The sequence below is a fragment of the Lissotriton vulgaris genome, chromosome 5 (assembly GCF_964263255.1).
Source record: "Lissotriton vulgaris chromosome 5, aLisVul1.2, whole genome shotgun sequence".
NCBI classification, from domain to species: Eukaryota; Metazoa; Chordata; class Amphibia; order Caudata; family Salamandridae; genus Lissotriton; species Lissotriton vulgaris.
The window spans coordinates 73,894,449-73,914,179 of NC_141693.1; the positions used below are offsets into that span (position 1 = coordinate 73,894,449).

The 19,731-nt window shown below is 46.9% G+C and overlaps 1 protein-coding gene across 1 annotated transcript in view; it reads left to right on the forward strand.

Annotated features, from left to right (window-relative positions):
* LOC147710223 (E3 ubiquitin-protein ligase TRIM39-like) overlaps positions 1-19,731 on the forward strand; it is a 150,818-nt gene that overhangs the window by 65,171 nt on the left and 65,916 nt on the right. The window contains exon 4 of the mRNA XM_086920903.1: positions 10,632-10,654. Coding sequence (XP_086777029.1) covers positions 10,632-10,654 — 23 coding nt within the window. The remainder of the gene's footprint in view (positions 1-10,631; positions 10,655-19,731) is intronic.

Consider the following 19,731-nt stretch of genomic DNA (forward strand, 5'->3'; position numbering starts at 1 on the left):
TACCTATCTTTAGGGTTAGGGTGAACAGTGAGCTATATAATTAGACATTTAGAGTAGGTAATGATAAGCTCACTGGGATTTTCTGTGGTTCCAGATAAAGGTAGAGATTACTGCATAAAGAACCTAGTGGTCACAAAAATGTGCGAGGCATTGAAAAGCTGTATAAGCCTCACCCTTTTTAATGTATATAAGAGGCCATTGACAGATATCATCTTTGCCGTTTGGTATGTCAGTAGTTTCCTATGCAGATGCTACACAACTGGTCTTTTCCCTCACTCACACTCAAAACTCCCTCCCTTCTCCGCTAGGTCCTGTCGTGAGAAAGTTGCTAGCTGGATGAGTAGTTCTTGCTTTAAGTTAAATGAAGGAAACACCGAGATATTGATTCTTGGCAATAATATCAATGCTTGCCTTGAGCACCCTTCATTGGGTTAAATCACTCTGCAGCATTCATAGAGCCTTCGATCACCCATCCCTTGGTATCGCTTTACCTCCCCAGCAGAACTCTGCACTCTTTCTATGCACATTTGGTCACAGTGCCCTTAGTTTGAAGGTCGCTCCTTTGCTTTTAATGCAGCTAAATTCTGGAACAGCCTTCCTGACTCATTTATTTATTTATTTATTCATTTCTGAGTTTGTATAGCGCCTGGTTACACTGTCAGTGTGTCCCCGCGCTGTCAGAAGAGCTAGTTGCTACGTCAGTCAGACAAAGACGGGGCTATTCTTTAGGAAAGAGGAATGTTTTAAGTTTCCTGCGGAAGATGAGCTCCGATGTTTCCACTCTTAAGCTCAAGGGGAGAGAGTTCCATTTATGTGCCGCCAGAGAACGAAAGGATCTACCCCCCATTCTGGCTTTCTTGTGTCTGGGGACAGCGAGGAGGCCTGCTCCTAATGAGCGGAGTTGTCGGGTAGGCGTATAGGGGCATAGAAGGTTCCGAAGGAAGGCCGGGCCCTTGCCATGTACGATCCTGTGACCAATACATAGGACCTTGAAGTCGATCCTTTCATTGATCGGAAGCCAATGAAGTATTTGTAAAGATTTTTTTGAGGCGGCTCTTCTGGGCAGCCGGAGGACCAGGCGGGCGGCAGCATTCTGGATTGTCTGCAGTCGACGCCGACTAGTGGCGTTGGTGCCTAGATACAAGGCATTGCCGTAGTCCAGTCTCGAAGTGACAAGAGCGTGGACCAGGGTCTTCCTTGAGGATTCTGGGAGCAGGTCCAGGGTCTTACGGAGTTTCCGTAGAATCGAAAAGCACGTACCAGCTACCCGTCTGGTGTGGTAGTCGTAATTAAGCTTTGAGTCCACCCATACTCCAAGGTTCTTGACCTGATCACTGGGGGTAGGGAGAGGCCCCAGGGTCTGTGGCCACCAGGCAGATGACCAGACTGAGGGGGGTTTTCCTACAATTAGCACCTCAGTCTTGTCTCCGTTCAGACGGAGGCAGTTCTTCGCCATCCATCCAGCCAGCTCTTGGAGGCATGATGAGAAGTTCGCGGCGGCTTGTTCAGCAGGTTGGGTCAGAGCGACCACCAGCTGAGTGTCGTCTGCGTATGTCACTACTTCCACCCCATAGCGCTCCGCAGTAGTAGCCACGGGGGTGACATACAAATTGAAAAGGGTTGGACTGAGGCTTGATCCCTGAGGCACTCCTTGACCGAGGTCAAAGGTGTCGGAGCGTGCTCCTCCTTGCTCCACCGAGAAGCTACGGTTCGTAAGAAAAGATTCCAGCCATAACCAGGCCGTGCCTGTCACCCCTCCTTTCTTCAGACACTGTAGCAGCGTATGATGTGCTACAGTGTCGAAGGCTGCGCTGAGGTCCAGGAGCACTAGTGCCGCCACATGCCCGGCGTCCACGTGCTTCCTCAGTGCCTCAGTCGAAAAAAGGAGGGCTGATTCTGTGGAGTGGCGGGCCCGGAAGCCCGACTGGTTGGTATGCAGGAGGCCTCTGGACTCTATGTGTGCTGAGAGTTGTTGGTTGACCAGCTTTTCCGCCAGTTTTGAGAAGAAGGGTAGGAGCGAAATGGGGCGCAGGTTGCTAAGCTGGGACGCACTGATATGGGGTTTTTTCTTAAGAGGCAGTACGACTGCCTGTTTCCACCCGTGTGGGACCTTGCCAGTGTTAAAAGAGGTAGACAATATATGGCCCACATACGGTGCCAGAAGACTCATGGCACTGGCCAGGAATTTGGCAGGGGCAGGATCGTGAGGGGAGCCTGATTTGATTCCTTTAGCAGAAAATCAGAAATAAGGAACTCCCCTTTCGCAAATCATTAAAGACCTGGCTCTTCCACAACAGCTCCCTCTAGGTTCCTCTATCCACCCTATCAGCACTGGGATGCCTAAGGATAGCTAAGTGCTATATAAGTGCTACATAGAATAGTCTATTTGAAGTTGTTTATAATGACCATGATCTGTCAATGTTACCACAAACATGTAATTCACCATTTAGTCTAAACACATGTTCAAATGCCATTTCTTTTTCTAGGAAAAAGATGGTTAAGTGTCTATGAAGCCCTTGAGCCGACTCGAGAAGGGATGCTGCCACGTTAGTGCGCAATGTGGACTCTTCTGCCACTAATGAACCCAGCCCACCACCAATGTAGCTAGAAGGTTGGCGTATAGTTTTGTGTCAATGGGGACAAAAGAAATGGGCCCAGTAAGACCCACAAAACAGGGGAGGCTCATTCTTCTTACAAGAGTAGACTACTCTTGCCTCTTACTAGAATGGTGGACCTGGACCCATTGATATGACCTAAAGACTAATTCCAGGATGCCCTCTTGTGACCTTTAGATGTAGCCTCTCTTCATTCTAGGAAGATGAGTCCTGACCTGTTGATGAACCTCTTGTGTCAGTCTAGGACGATGGCCCTGGACCTGTTGATGAACCTCTAAGGGTCCTATGTGTTTGGGTTATCTGATGAAAGTGGTCCTTGGTTTGCTACTTCCCACTAAGGCAGTAACTCAACTGACTTATAATTTCAATAGACAATATACATATGTGGGTAGCAGAGAAACCTGAATAACAATTCATACTTGTATAAAAAAAGTAATATTTATGAGAAATAATTTTATCTTTGACACATTCTGAATTATATTGACCCTAAATACCATTTACGTAATTGATGGTCATGAATTACTTGGGTACTCTCATGTCCAGCTCTTCCTAAAAGCTCTGATGTACGGAGTATTATATCACAAATGCTGTTCTTCTGAGAATGGTTATTAATGTCTAGTCATTTACTGCGAATCAATATAGCCACTACAACCAACACGTGTCTTGATGTTTCAAACATTGCACCGAAAGCACTTCACAATTTTTTTTTTTTAATAGTTCACAACTAACTTCTTTAGAGTTTTTTTCTATTTATAATAAGGACACTTTCCATTCACCAGCTGTACACCTGGTGTCACCCTATGAACAGTACGTTGAGTTCTTATTCTAACAAGAACTTGTGATCTAGCCCCACTGCATGTGGGTCATATACGACTTTTTTTATAAAGAGTCCAACATTCCAAATCCTTTTGTAAAAACTGGTGTCCAGAAAGACGATCGTCAGCTGGTTATAGTTAGATAGGTTTATTATCAGGAAAGGAGATTCCATCCAAGCGCTCAGACTGACTCCAGCTTTCTGCCTCTGTTCACATTTCAACCCATACCATTCCATGTAACCTCAATACATTCTACAGTTACATAAACCGAGCGAACAGTGCAAGCTAATGTTCATGTGAATGTTGTTACAACTGTTCATGCCACACCTTTGCTCATGTCTGGTTCTTCTACAAAATGTTATATAGGGTCTCTCATTTCCTCCTCTTTATTCAAACAACTCGCACTATTCTAGGATGATTTAATCCATAAATTGGAGGGATCTTCTCACAAGCAGATCCTTAAAGTCCAGAACTGCACAATATTGTTGCCGTTTAGAGCATTTGCCTCCACTGAGTAGCATTAAAGGTGGTCAAGATTTGTTTGTTCATCCTGGGCACCTGTGATCTCATTTCCTAGATAGCTTCCACTTGTGTGCACTCTTCTGGTACTCCTTCTACCCGTACCTCCACCTGCAGTGTGCTGCTCTAGCACCCCTTCTTCTCGTGCCTCTTTCTGGAAGTCTTCTAGTGCCTCCTCCTCCTCCAACTGGACACTCTTCCAGTACCGCTTATGCATGTACCTCCACCAGCAGTGCACTCTTCTAGTAACCCCTTTGCTTGTTTTATTTATTTATTTGAATAGTTTTATATAGCGCTGGCTACACCCGGAGCCATCAGAGCGTTTTACATGAGGATAAGTGAGATACAAATTTCAAATTACATCAGTTACAAGAGCATGTAACACAGATGTTACTAGAGCATAGAATAGCACTAACACGTAGAAAAACAATGTTACCCGGTCACTTGAGGAAATAGAGCATTACATAACAGAGACATATGTCCTCAATGCATAGAAGGTAAGGCGGAAAGAAAAAGATATAAGGAATGCACCTCGGGTCAGGCAGACCAGGATGGGAAGCAGCCACAGGAATAAAGAGTGAAGGAGATCGCAGAAACTGTGTCCAATGTCTGGCTAGGTAGGTGACGGCCGAGGGGGTAAACCAGAGTCAATCTCCTCTATAGCTGTCTAGGCAGCTCTATGGGGTAACGGCCATGTTGCATGGTCTCATACATGCATGGAAATGTGTTTGTAATGTTACATTTTTAGAGGCTATCATTTGACTGCAATTTTGCAACTCACCTAGCGCTTGGGAGTTCCTGTAAAATTTCTAACCCTTTGCATCCTTCCACTGTTACCTGAGATTTGCGCTTTGGGATCGCCCTGGCTGGCTCAACCCGGAGATATCAGAGCGTACAACATGAGGACAGGGTTACTTCAATTACATCAGTTCAAAAACAAAGACAAAGCGAAGCTAAACATAGAAACAGTCCTGTGAAGCATTGAGGGTAGTGGGGGAATAGAAGTGGTAGGAATGTTGAACGGGTCAGGCAGACCGGCCAGGGAGATAGAACTTCAGGGGAAGATTGCAAAGTCACAGTAAGCAAACAATAGTACAGAACTACAGCAGCTACCAGAGCACAAATAACACAGCCTGCAAAGGCTACCAGGGAAAGAAGAAACGCAAGAACAAGTCAGAAGAGAACACAAGGTGGAAGGGGAGGGGTAATGAGCCCGAAACTGGACAAGGGACAAGTCAGGCAAACCGGTGATGAGGAACAACTAAACATCATGAGTCACATAAAGTCAAATTCAACAAATAAACCAGACAGGGCGAGGACAAGGAAGCCGCCGCAACCGGGGACGGCCTCAAAGACAGTGCTGTCGCAACCTGGCTGTGGAGAGGGTCAGAAGAGGAAGGCGGGGCAAAGTGGATGTCTCGGACGGATCCTCAATGCCAAAAGGAGAGAAGGCGTCTTGTTAGGAGGGGATCGTCGTGAGGGGACAGTCCGGCTGGGGAAAAAGTCAGTGAATGGCAACAAGCGTCGAGCTGAAAATAAAATCCACTATATTAAGATGGAGGGCTAGGGTTATCTTCACATCAACCCTCAGCACAAAATGTTGGAAACCCAGACCATCAAACCCCGAGACACCAATCAGGGGGGGAAGTAATTCTCGGTCACGGGAAACGAGAGAGCGGAAAACCAGGAACTCACCGCTCTCTCCCCAGTCGCTAGGAATCATTCAGAGAGCAACAGAGGGCAGCAGCGTCGCGTCGGGCACTCTCCAAACCATCTAGTGAAGCGACTCGCGTGCAGAAAGCAGCAGCCACAGGAGGGGAAGCAAGGAGGAAGTCGCAGCGGGAAGCCAAGCCACCATGGCCAAGCCTGGAAGGTAGGTGACTGCCCAAAACAGCACAGGGCGGTCTCCAGCCCATCGCCTCTCAGCTGCCTGTGCAGCCCAACAGTGCATTCGGCCAGGAAGCTGGGCTCTACTGAAGGCAGTCACTGTAGGCATTTCGTTTGTTGATGATAGTCAGCTTAAGCTAAGTCAGCAAAAGCTGCGGGTGGGCCCAGGAAATCCCAGAAAAGCGGTCCAAGGATGTCCGGTGGTGGAGGAAGTCCAATCTGTGGTAGAGGTGTTCCAATCCGTTTTTTTCCCCAGGGATTTGTGCCAAAAGGCAATCCCAAACCGGGGAGCTCACGGCCGGAGCTCCTTACCCGTCAGCCATTTTGGATTGGCTTGAAATTGCCTCATTACTTGTACCTCCTCCTCCAACAGACCACTCTTTTAGTGCCCCTTTTGCTTGTACCTCCTACTCCTGTAGGCCACTCTGCTAGTTACCCATCTGTTCGTACCGCCTACATTGCCGGTCACTCTTCTAGTAAACCCTTCGGCTCGTAGCTCATCTTGCAGGGCACTCTTCTAGTACCCCTTCTGCTCGTACCTCCTCCTGCCGGGCACTCTTCTCGTACCCTTTCTGCTCGTACCTCCTCCTCGTTTAGGGCACTCTTCTAGTACCCTTTCTGCTTTTACTTTCCAGTGCAGGGCAGTCTTCTAGCCACACTTCAGCAGGTACCTCCACCAGTAGTACACTTTTCTAGTAACCCTTTTTTCTTGTACCTCCTCCTCCTGCAGGGCACTCTTCTAGTACCCCTTCTGATGATCGTACCTCCTCTTTTGCAGGGCACTCCTCTAGTACCCCTTCTGATTGTACCTCCTCTTATGCAGGGCACTCTTATAGTACCCCTTCTGCTTATACCTTCCACTGCAGGGCACCCTCCTAGTATCCCTTCAGCCTATACCACCTCCCCCTGCAGGGCACCCTCACCAACGACCCCGCCACCGCCAGAGCCAACCTCCACGAAGGGATGAAAGAGGTAGCCGAATGGATGAAGAACAGCCGCCCGAAACTGAACTCGGACAAGACGGAAGTCCTCATCCTGGGATCTTCACCCTCCGCCTGGGATGACTCCTGGTGGCCCCCCGCCCTAGGCAGCGCTCCCAAACCTACAGACCATGCACGCAACCTGGGCTTCATCCTGGACTCCTCCCTCACCATGACCAGACAGGTCAACGCCGTCTCCTCGTCGTGCTTCAACATCCTGTGCATGCTACGTAAGATCTTCCGGTGGATCCCCACGGAGACCAGGAAGACCGTCACCCAGGCCCTCGTCACCAGCCGTCTGGACTACGGCAACTCCCTCTACGCCGGAACCACTGCCAAACTCCAGAAGAGACTCCAGCGGATCCAGAACGCCTCAGCACGTCTCATCCTGGACATCCCCCGTCGCAGCCACATCTCCGGACACCTGAGAGACCTGCACTGAATCACCTTCCGTCTCCTCACCCACGCACACAAAGCCCTACACAACCAAGGCCCAGGATACCTCAACAGCCGCCTCAACTTCTACGCTCCCAAACGCCAGCTTTGATCAACCGGCCACGCCCTCGCCGCCGTCCCCCGCATCCGAAGAACCACCACAGGGGGACGGTCCTTCTCCCACCTCGCCGCCAAGACCTGGAACTCCCTCCCGACCCACCTCCGCCTGACCCAGGACCACCTCACCTTCAGGAAGCAACTCAAGACCTGGCTGTTCGAGCAGTAGCGGACCCCCCTCCCCTAGCGCCTTGAGACCCTCTGGGTGAGTAGTGCGCTATATAAATGCTGTGATTGATTGATTGATTCTAGTGCCCCTTCTGCTTATACCTTCTTCTGCATAGCACTTTTCTAGTACTCCTTCTGCTCGTACTTTCTCCAGGAGGTACTCTTCTAGTATCCCCTCTGCTTGTACCTCCTCTTATGCAGGGCACTCTTCTTGTACCCCTTTTGCTCGTATCTCCTCCTCTTTCAGTGCACCTAGTACCCCTTCCACTCGTACCTTGTCCTGCATAGCACTCTTCTAGTGCCCCTTCTGCTCATAGCTTTTCCTGCAGGGCACTCTTCTATCACCCTCTCTGCCTATACCTTCCTCTGCATAGTACTTTTCTAGTGCTCCTTCTGCTCGTACCTTCTCCATGAGGGCACTCTTCTTAGTATCCCCTCTGCTTGTACCTCCTCCTGCAGGCACTCTTCTAATACCTCTTCCTCCTGGGCACCCTTCCAGAACCTCTTCTTCTCAGTCAGTTGGCCTCTTACACCAAGGTAGATCCAGCTCCTTCAGCAGAGTTAGGACCAAGTCCCTTGCACCGCTCCTTATTCGCCAGTCAGAATGGCTGATGACTCCCCAAGGCCGGCTTCTCACTTGGGTGTTGTAATTCACCAACCGCCTCTCTGCAGCAGACGGCTCCTCTATTCTACAGGCAGCCACAGCTCTCCTTGCAGGAGTCCCTTCCAGGTTGCCCTCACCTGTAAGGAAGCAGCAATCCTAGATCCTGGCTCTGGAACTGAAGTATTTATCTCCATCAGTACTTTGTGGGTCTTGACACTGGCCAAAGAGACTCCTGGCACAGTGACCTGGGTTTATCACTATTATTTGTCCTCGTTTTTTGAGAGGTAGATGAAAATTCTGAGAGGTCCATCTCTGGAGCTTTTTTCAGGCAGTTCTGACATTTTATTTATTAGCACAGACTTGTCAGGTTAAAGTCTTTGACACCCAATCTTGGCAGGAAGAGAGAGCGGAGCTGTGTGCATCATGACCGGGGAATCTGAGACAAAGGCTCAGAAGAGAGCCCTTTCCACTCAGCTGCTACACAGAAATGCATCGACTCTTCTGGGGATGAAGGATGCAGGAAGTGGGCAGCGAATGTCCTTCAGAGCATCATTTGTCTCCCTCATTTTTTCATTTCACAGATGTCTGGTCTGCTTCAAATACCTCAAAAAGGTTTCCATAATCTACCTCCCTATCTGGCAGGCTCCCCCCAGCCTCCATCATATGTACTACCCACACATAGGTGATCCAAAATGGAGTCCTGTTCCTATACATTACATCACAATAGACACACACACTACATGCTCACCGTAACCCCCACATACATATGAACGTAACATGCTTTCGTTCGATGGTCATGTGAACCAGGTTACCTAGACATCCTTCTACACTTTAAAATTACTTAGAAGGATTCTTCCTTTTATCCCGGCTAACCTACGGAAATTAGTGGTCTCCGCCCCTGTTTTATCCAAGGCCGACTACTGCAATGGCCTTTTTATCAATCTTCTGACGAGATGCTTGACCAAGTTGCAGATTGTGCAGAACACTGCAGCCCGTTTGCTGTTGAATGTTCCAAAGCACAAATCTGTCTCTATGGCACTCAAAGAGCTACACTGGTTGCCGGTGACGAGACGGATCGAATTTAAGGCCCTCTGCATAGCTTTCAAAGCTGTTCACACCATAGGTCCTGCCTTTTTTAAACAAAATCTGCAGCCTTATATTCTGACCCGCCATCTCCGCTCAGCCTATGCTCATAACCTGGTAGTTCCCAGGTTCAAAAAGTATTCCTGGGGTGGTAGAAGTTTCCTGGTCGAAACTACCAGACTTTGGAACTCACTTCCACTAAGGCTAAAAGAAGAAACACATCTGTTGGCCTTCAGAAAGGCATTAAAAACGTGGCTTTTTAATCTTTGAAGTGCTACATTCTGTTTGTTAACTATTCATTCGATGAGCTAGCGCCTTGCCCCCCTTGGGTGAATGTTTTTGCACTTTATAAATTTCCTTTTTATTTCATGTACTGTCTCCATACCCGACAACTGCAACTTACTCAAAACCCCGTATCCTAACTGTACAAGGGCTGCTGGCCTTAAAACCCAGGCACTATCGGTCGCAGATCACAGCTCAATTCTAACAGAGATTACAGTGGATCAGACTCCATTAGTCACTGCAGAGGTCCAAATACCTCTCGGGGAGTGTTCATGTGTAGAAACCAGTTTCCACTCACTACCCTAGCTGTGCTGTCAGTGTGAGTCATTACCTGTAAGATCTTGAAACATGTCTCCTTTATGGATAGAAATAATTCTTAATTTGTAATTATATGTGGAATTTGCCATGTGACACGGATTACAATATAACCGACAATGCAGTGTCATGTGACCCCATTAAAAATATCACAGACTGTATCATGTGGCCTCATTCAGAAAATCGTTGTCTGTGCTGGTTCACGTGATAACATTCAGAATATCACAGATTGTGTCATGTGACTTCTTTCAGATTAGGTTATGTGAATTCACTAATATCACCCACTGGTGTGTCAAGTGACCCCGTAAACGGTACCACCATGCAGCCCAACCACAAGGACTGCCAACCACAGATGGAGAACGCGAGGATGTCTGCATGTTTTATGTAATTTTGATGTATATGTAAAAATACCAATAAAAATATTTGGGAAAAAAAAGAAACATCATACAAGGAGTTAACTGAGCCCATACCGAATATCCGATTGTGTTTTATTGTGTAACTGCATCCAGAATATGTCACTGTGCTGCGTTACATGCTTACCATTCAGAACGGAAGGTTCTTCTGTTTCACGTGAACCCAAAGACTGTGCTGTCATGTGACCCCAGTAACAATATTGCATATTCTACTGTCACATGACTCAATCCATCACATTACAGACTATGCTGTGTCACTAGACTCAATTCACAAGATTACAGACTGCAAGAGGAATAGGTCCCCATTGTCTTCTAACTATGTCTAATTAGAAGTGATACGAAAAATACCGGCGTTTTAACCTCTCCTGTGAAAACTGATTTGTTTCTCTGTTTTGCAGGATGTCAAAACCACCCTAAAGAGGTAAGTCTGATTTATTATTCCCCTCTCAGTGTGTAAGGAGCTGACCTGGCTACTACAGTGTGTAAACGCCACTACTGAGCTCACACGAAGTGTTACGAAACTTTCAGATCCTCATGAAATCACTTTATATCCCCTTATAACTCAAGCACTTAGACAATACCTTTAATTCCCCATAAAACGTCCTTAAGTCTTCCAAAAACTCCCCATAGTCATCAGGAAACTGCCTTAAATTTTTAGAAATCCATTTGAATCCTCAGAAAACTCTTTTGAGTCTTGAAATAGTTGCTGCAGAAACCAGCTTTTGTCCTCACAAAACGTATTCATGTCTTTTAAACCTACCTGAAGACCTAGGAAAAGTGCCTTCATCACACAGAAAACACTAGCACATTCTTGGAGAGCCTCCTCCGGTTTCTCCAAGTTCAGGCTTGTGCAAAAACTCGTTCAGAATTTACTGACTAACTTTCCACTCATCAATACATCCCTTGAGTGCTTTCCAACATTTTTGTTAATTTCCTTAAAGCCATATCCAGACCTCATTCTTTAGTAAGATCCCTCCAATCAGAAGAGGTCTCATCCAGTTCTCATATACCTCATTGTAATCCTCAGGTCGGCTCCTAGTACTAAGAAATGTCTCTCCATTCTTTATCTTTTTAAAAAAAATATATGTTATAAAGTTTTTCTTTGCAGGATATGACATCAGTGCATTATTCAGACAAAAACAATGCAATGCAGTCAAACATGTCAAAAACGAAATGATGATACAGCAGATTTTGTTTTTGTTCTTTATTAATAAAGAGCAAGAAAGACAAACATGTGTTAATTTAAATGATAATAACTAACCATGGAGTCTGCTTGTAATGAGTGACTCGTGTCACATGAGTCGGCTGGTGGTGAGTGATCAGTCCCAAGCATGAGTAATGTGGCAAGTGTGTCTCGTGAGCGTGGTGATTAGCATCACTAGGATGGGGGGGGGGCACCAGTGTGACCAAGACAGTGCCTACTTTGCAGGCTGGCGTCCCATGAGCTTGTCAGTGGTCACGACTGGTCATAGCTCCCAATATCCTCTACACTCTCCCGCGCCCTTGTTTGGGTGGTCCTCGACCAGGTGCGTGTTCATGGTCCCTCTGTAGTAGTGATGGGGTGTGTTTCATGATGGGCGCGGGTCGTTTTTGTTCACTTCGATGTTAAGTAAGTAGGTTTTCCAATATTCGCCACTGGTCCTTGAGTCCCCTTTTGTTTGAAGTGACATAAGGGCAGATAGCTTCAGCGCGTGTCCATGTCAGGAAAGACTCCGGTGTGGGCATGAGGGTGTGTTCAGCGATTTCGGCCACTGTGTTAGTAACCTCTAGCCAGCCTGTTTGTAGCATTGGGCATTCCCAAACCATGTGGTAGAAACCAGTGTTCACCAATTTGCACCGGAGGCACTCAGGGTTCAGGGTCGGGAACATGTGTTTAATGCGCTGAGTGGAGAGGTAAGTGTGATGCTATTAAGGTATGCAATTAAATTGCATACATTTAATCTGTTGAAGTACCCTGGACCAAGCTTTGGCCAATAATGGTTGCGGTAGGGTGCCATCCCATCTAGTGTGCGCCCACGCTGCATAGCCCAGCAGGGTAGAATTGAGGGATGTGTATAGGGTGGTCCCCGCATGACACATGCTGTTCTGGTTCAAAATTGAATGTAATGTGGAGGATAAAAGGGGATCTGCTTCCCCTGCATTCCGTGTGGCGTGCAATGCGTGTTGTATGGTGTGGAGTGTCAGAACATAACCATCCTCTATACCATAGATATCCATGAAGTCTTAAAAAGACATGAGGATGACATTGTGGTAGAGCCACCACAATTGCTCAACTCCTGCTTGCCTCCAGGGATTTGTGTTGTGCTGTCCTGGCAAGTCGTGCCCGGTTCCATAGCTCAATGGATGGTGAGAACAGAATGTGGGGCCATTTGCCATGTACAGATCTATGCCAACAAATACAAGCCACAGTCATCTGGCGTGTCTCCCTACGGAAGTGAGTGTCTGGATCTGACAGCCACGTACAAATGCTTGTCCTACCTCGAATCTCGCGGACTAGTACTTTTTCAGGGCATGCAGCCGTCCGTAACCAGAACATTGGCCATTGTAGCTACGCCACAGCATAATGCAGCTCAAATTTGGGTGCGCCAAGTCCACCTTCAGTTAGAGGTCAGTAGAGGGTGGTGAGAGCAACCGGGCGGCGGTCCTCGCTCAGTATTAGTTCGAGCAGGAGGTCATGCAGCTCACAAAAGAAGCTTTTGGGAAGCACCAGCCATGAAAAAAGTAGAGCATACCTTGGTAGCACCAGCATCTTGGAGATCGCCACCTGTCCCATGGGTGATAAGTGCAGCGATCGCCAGAAGGGCAGTGACTTGTCCACGTTGCCTTACTTGATATCCCTTTACGAGTGGTATATCTGTACACGTCGTCGATGTCCCGGGGGCGGGTTTACAGGGACAGCCATGAACAATTCATGGAGTGGTGCCAGGGGAAACCGAGATGTCCCAAACTTGTACAGTAAGTGCGTTCCGGGCCTTTGGGAGCAACCGAGTAGGTTGAGAGGCGGCGAGTCTCGCGGTCTGCAATTCTGACAGCGAGTGAAGATCTGCTGATCCCTCTGAGCCCATGTAGCGGTTCATAAAAACGAGCACTATACAACGCCTGATGACTAACAGGAGTTGGATGGGTAAACCGTGAGTTATCCTGAGGACAGTACAAAATTGTTATTTTACCTCACTTTTCATTTCCTAACGGTGTGGGCAGGCCTTAGCGTGCTTGGACCCCGGTAGGATTGTTTAATTTTTAATTTGGTCCTGAAGAAAGCTGAGCTGACTTTAGCTTTTACAGCAGAAACATGTTGACCAGTCACCTATTGGTATCCCTGGACAAAAATTAAAACATCCAGTGATCGTACCAATTTTTAATGTGAAACAACTGGCCCCGAATAAAGTCTGTTGAGGCACGGTTGTGATCTTTTAACCACACACCTTTTTTTCACTGAACACCACTTTTCACACATACCTGCTCCGCTGCACTTGCAGGCGTGGTAGCACACAGGAGGGGATAGTCAGCCCCCCCTGTGAACAAACCCAATGATGAAGCATGTCACCTCTAGGGTGAGTGAGGGTTCTTTTAGAAAATAATTAATTTTCCCTTTTCCTTCATATAATTTTGTACCAACTGACCACTCGCTTTAAAGATAGGTCTTTCACTTAGTTTGCACAGAAGAATAGGGTTCTTCATGGTTGTAGTGTTTAGGGCGCTCTTTTGTTGATTATAGGCAAACCTTGGTAGCACCAGCATCTTGGAGATCGCCACCTGTCCCATGGGTGATAAGTGCAGCGATCGCCAGAAGGGCAGTGACTTGTCCACGTTGCCTTGCTTGATATCCGTTTCCGAGTGGTATATCTGTACACGTCGTCTATGTCCCGGGGGCGGGTTTACAGGGACAGCCATGAACAATTCATGGAGTGGTGCCAGGGGAAACCGAGATGTCCCAAACTTGTGCAGTAAGTGTTAGGCCTGGTAGGGAGGCCACCACTTCTGAAGCAAAAAAACACTAGGGCATCATCCGCATACCCCAAGATGGCATGGTGTGCACCCAGCTCCTGACTCCTCCAGTGATGTGCCCGTTGCCTAAGCTGGCAGGCCAGCGGTTCCTTTACAAGAGGAAACAAGCATTTGCAATGCAATAGGTCTCGCATTTACGTGAATTTGAGCTATTGGCATTGTAAATGACAATGCCTTTTTTTATGTTTTGGTTTTAAAAACATAAATATAAGGCATTGTCCCTTACAATGCCAATAGCTTAAACTCTCAAAAATGCGAGACCTATTGCATTGCAAATGCTTGTTTGATATACTAGTACTCAATCACAGTGAATTGTGTGCTACTACTTAATTCAAACTTTCGTGCAATTCAACCCCTACTTAGTGACAATTTGATCTAAAAATATAGCCCACATTCTGCAATTCAGGGCAGTTTTAAACCTGTAAAGTCAACTAAACTTCATGGTTGTTTTGCAAGGTATGGGAAACGGAATGCATTTGTGCTTCTGACAGCAATGTGGTTTATGGTAATGCGACACATTAAAGGGAAATAGCATGGGAATCGATTTGTATTTGTGTAAGAAAAGAACTGTAGAATAATATTGCTGTGGGTGAAAAGATCAGGTGACACACTTTCAAGCCAGACCTAAAGATCCAAGTAGCTTACTTATTGCCAGAGAAAAACACCATAAATCAACTAGCTCTCTAAGTCACTTCAATAGCATTACAAAATCTTGCATTCATCCCCAAAAATTCAAGCTCAGGCAACTGGATAAATGAACAAAATGCTAACAGCGGTGTCCAGGGAAAGCACTTTTTTCTGTGGAAGCACACTACTTCTGCCCACTTAAAACATATACTCCTGGCTTCCAACATGTGGTTGAAGCCAAAGCTCATCTCTACTTATACTCTCATAATTGGTGGCAAGCCAGACCATATGTAAAAACAGCCCACCAGGCTATAAACCAGGTCCACAATCTGCCACAAATCGCCTCACACACTGACCAGTCAGAATAGCCCTTCTGGCACTTTCTGGGCACTTGTCCTGTAGGCTAGTCTGCCTCCGCGTTAAGAACATAGGTAGGAGCTAGAGCTGTACATAGAGGCAAAGGAAGTGTAGCAAAGATCTCAATGTATTTACCATGTTTAAGGTCCAGGGTCTTTGATGTTAGGCTTAGCAGACGTTTACTTACATCCTCTTTTAGTACCTTACTGCCTTCTCACAGTTACAATTGAATTTGCAATATGGGTCTGGCATGGCCCACGGGTCGAGTCAGAATTAGGTGCTACTTATTGGATGCACCAGAGATTTGTGCACTTGTTTTGCGCGCTTCACGCCTCCCACTCCCCACGTCATCAGCGCAGAGGCCCGCCTTCATCGCTTCCCTGTGACACAGAGCATGTCATGCTTCACAGCACGGTGCTCGCTGCTAGCAGCATGATTTTTCCAGGTCAGTTTGTAGAGCACAAATTACATCAATCAGAGCGAGGGGCGTGGCGCACACAGCCAGATGCAAACTATCCTTACACGGACACTAACCCCCGCGACATGGGACCTTGGAGGGCGGATTCCCACATAAACTATTTATTTCAACTCCAACAATCCAAGATTCCCCACTGTGCCAAAGTACTCGAGCAGTGCAACCCTGCCATTAACACAGGTTCCTATCACACAGAGTGCCATGGCACTGCAGTGTATTTAAATTAGTTCCTTTAATGATTAAGTGAGAGTACAAAAGACGCTGAAGGAGGAACACCTACCCAGAAAACTGGAATTAATACAATCAGTCGGTCACCGCTTGCTCATACTAGTGTGCCCAAGAGCGGAGCCTTTAGTGTCGCAACTCTGCAAAAGAGTAAACAGACCAAACCCTGCCCTTTGTTGATCGAGAAACAAGGAAACTGATATTATTGTACATGTTCTAAGATAGGCTGGGGCCTAGGGCAGTGGCTGGCGCACATCGCAGGTATTAAAGGGACCACATCTGCGAAGGCAAAGTCCTTTACTTTGGTCAACAAACGTGCATTGACCCCACCCACGTCTAGACGAGACCCGGGCTTCATAACGACAAACATACACATCCCCTGTTTTTTGTAGTAAAGCGTCCACTTGCCTTCAGGCAAAAATATACTTTTTGTTCAAATTTTTTTTTTTTTACTTTTATCCTCGACACAACTAAAAATTACCACATTCAATTCAGTCTCAACACCTGCAGTTAAATGACTAAATACATAAACATTGGGATGTGTGTAGCATGACATGAATAAGAAACCTAAATAATTTACCTACCAAACAGAGAGCAGGTGCTTTTTTTCTCTTCGGTTAAAATAAATAAACATCTTTAGCCCCGTGTGCAGGGCACAAGTCCTAAAAAAGAGAAGTGGGGGGACGCAGACGTCACACCAGAAAGTGACGTCACGAAAGGTGGCTTGCACTCACTTGCAGTTTTATAGTTATCGAGCTCCCGGTAAAATAAGTGGGGGGACGCTGTCCACCCGTGTGGTGCCCCGACTCAAGCCCTGTCCGTGTGGCACTCACAGCAAGCATTTTGAGACTTTCTTAGGGTGAACAAGCGCTATATAAATGCCACAATGAATGCAGAACAAGGTACAACACAGAATGAGCACGTACTTAAATACTGCCCAAGTCTAGCGTTTATGCAAGGAAAGAAGGGACCAAGTCTGCTGCGCATTGAAGGGGGAGGGGGTCTCTTAACGTGCGCAGCGAGCTGCCTCTGTCAGCCCTTTAGAACCAGCCTCAGTTTGAAGATGTAGCCAGAAGTCCTGTTCTGTGTCTCGCAAGAAGCTCCAGCCTACCTCCACGCCAGACGCTGCCTGCCAGCTCTCAGCCTCTGCATCTCCGAGCGAGATGATCTGGAGCCGACGGGGGGAGGGAGGGAAAACGAAAGCGTGTCATGCGCACGTGCAAGAGACGGACTGGAAATGAGCCCTACGCACTTGAACATCTCCTGTTCACGTGCGTTTCCACATTTCCAGTCCGTCTCTTGCCCCTGCCCATCTCATGTCTCGCATGAGAGGCAACTCCGTAACAATAGTTCTCGCTGGCGACAGCGCTTCGTACTGCGTCGCCAGGCGAGACCTAAAAATCAGCAGATACAGTGAGCACCCCTGTCTTGACCTATGCCGTCGGACTATGGTAGATTGAGCAGATCCAACCCAGATAGCGAGGGCCAAACGCCATGTGTTTAAGGGTCAGCAGGAGGAAGTCTCAACTCAGGGTATCAAATACCTTTTTCAATGTTTAGTGACACTATTTTGTTTTATTTTTTATTTATTTGAGTGTTATATAGCGCTGGCTAGACTCGGAGGTATCAGAGCGCTTTACATAAGATTCCACAAAGTTACAAAATTACATAAGTCACAAATTACATCAGTTACTAGAAAAACATTTCACGAATGTGGAATACGAGATAAGTGGAGCTTAGAAGGGAAAGGGTGTAGGGTAAAGGGGTAGGAGGAAATAGGATGGAGAGACGAGGGAGAGTCTGCCCAAAGTCCGACTAGGTAGGTGACTGCAGAGGGGGAAGTCCACAGCCCATCTCCTCTATAGCTATCGGGTGGCTCCACCGGTCATCGGTCAAATAGCTAGGTCTCAACAGGAAAACATTCAGAGAGCATAGTGGAAAAGATAAATGGAGCATAGTGTGGGAAAGGGGGTAGGGTAAAGGGTTAGGAGGGAGAATGCGACGGAGAGACAAAGGAAAGTCTGCCCAAAGTCCGGCTGGGTAGGTGACAGACGAGGGGGAATTCCACAGCCCATCTCCTCTTTAGCTATCAGGTAGCTCTACCGGGAATTGGTCAAAAAGCTAGGTCTCCACGTTAGAGGTAAGTTCGTAGTTTAAGTATCCTGATGGGTAGGCCTGATGGGGGATGGATAGGGAGTAGCTATTCTGCAGCTCCTGGTCACTCCTTTTTGTTCAGGTGTTTTTTGTGCCTGTACTATCTCCCCTTGTGTCTCAGCAGATTACAGGATAGTCCATGTGTGTGCTGCATAGGCCTTTGCCGGTTACCATTGCACTGTCACTGGGCTATGGGCTTCGAGAGGGATGCCCTATATGAGGCGCTGTAAGCGACGGAGATTAGTGAGAGAACTGCATCTATATATGAATCCTGACTGGTTTTCATGCTGATTCGTGGTAGCAGACAGTTTGCTATCACTCTACCTAAGATTTTATAATCTAGGTTCAGAAGTGATGGGGGTCGGTAGAAGAGATGTTTGGCGGATCTCTGCCAGGTCTGGGTAAGACTGAAGTCTGGGCTTCTCAGAGTGAGTCCGGAATAAGCCATGTCATCACTTTCCAGTCTGCCCTGACTTCCCTCTAGTCCGTAGCATCGTATTGAGTCTTAAGAAGCCTCATTTCAATCTTCAAACCTCTGTCCAAGTTACTGAAAACTCAATCCCGGCAGCACATACTTCAAGTCCTCAGAGATTTCTTTCAGTGTATTCCGAAACCTCAGGTCAGTCCTGAAACCTGTAAAATAGGTTCCGATCCTTCCCCATGAGATGACATACGCATATTTGCTGCTAGTGTACTGGCTAGTCTTGCTAACTCCTTAATAATAGAGCTTAATGAGATATCATAATTCCCAATTATGTATTTTGTTGTGTGGCTAACCTTGAAATCTCCACTAAGTCTTAACATATACATGACCACACAAAACAATGCTTTTGACCCTGATTGAAGAACTGATAATTTAAGGTTTCAATCAGTTTCACAAGGAATGTAGGGAGGACCAGGGGCGTGAAGATCCAGGGCAGCCTGGCTGTTTGGTGCAGAATAAGAAAGAATAAGTGGTGTGTGAAGAAAAAAACTCCTTACTGCTGGCCAACATTTATATGCAAACAATATTTAAAGTATGGAATACACGTGTCTCCTAGAGATTTGAATAGTGAAGCGAGACTCCTGAGCACAAGTGTAACTGCACGGCCACATGGCCCACTTTTCCCCTCTGGAACAGCTTTGAGATGCTGCAGTGAGCCTGTACTACTTGCAACCAGGGGATTGATTTGGCGCACAGCTGGCACAACACTTCTGAGCAGCACGTACCTTGTGTGGGCTTTGGTGAAGAGTTTAGCAGATGCTTTAAGTGTGCCTCTACCCCTTATTTAATGTGGCTCTGTAAACTGAGTCTTTGAATGTAGCATTTTACTACTGTGATGGTGTTGTGTGCTAGCAGTGCCGTTTAACCTTTTGATGCGGGAACACATCATAAAAGAATACTGCTGCACCTCAGGCAATGAAGTACATCACAGACCGATGGGGTAAAAGGTCGCTTTTATTTCAGCAACAAACCATTCAATTACAATAATGCAATCAATGTTTACACAACTTGAATGTAACCCCACCCCGCCACCCCTAATTGATCCCCCATGAAAAATCCCCATATTGATCCCACATGAATTTTCCCCCATATCGATCCCCCATGACCTTTTTTCCCCATATTATCCCCATGAATTATTCCCCACGTTGAACCTCGTCCCCAACCCCTT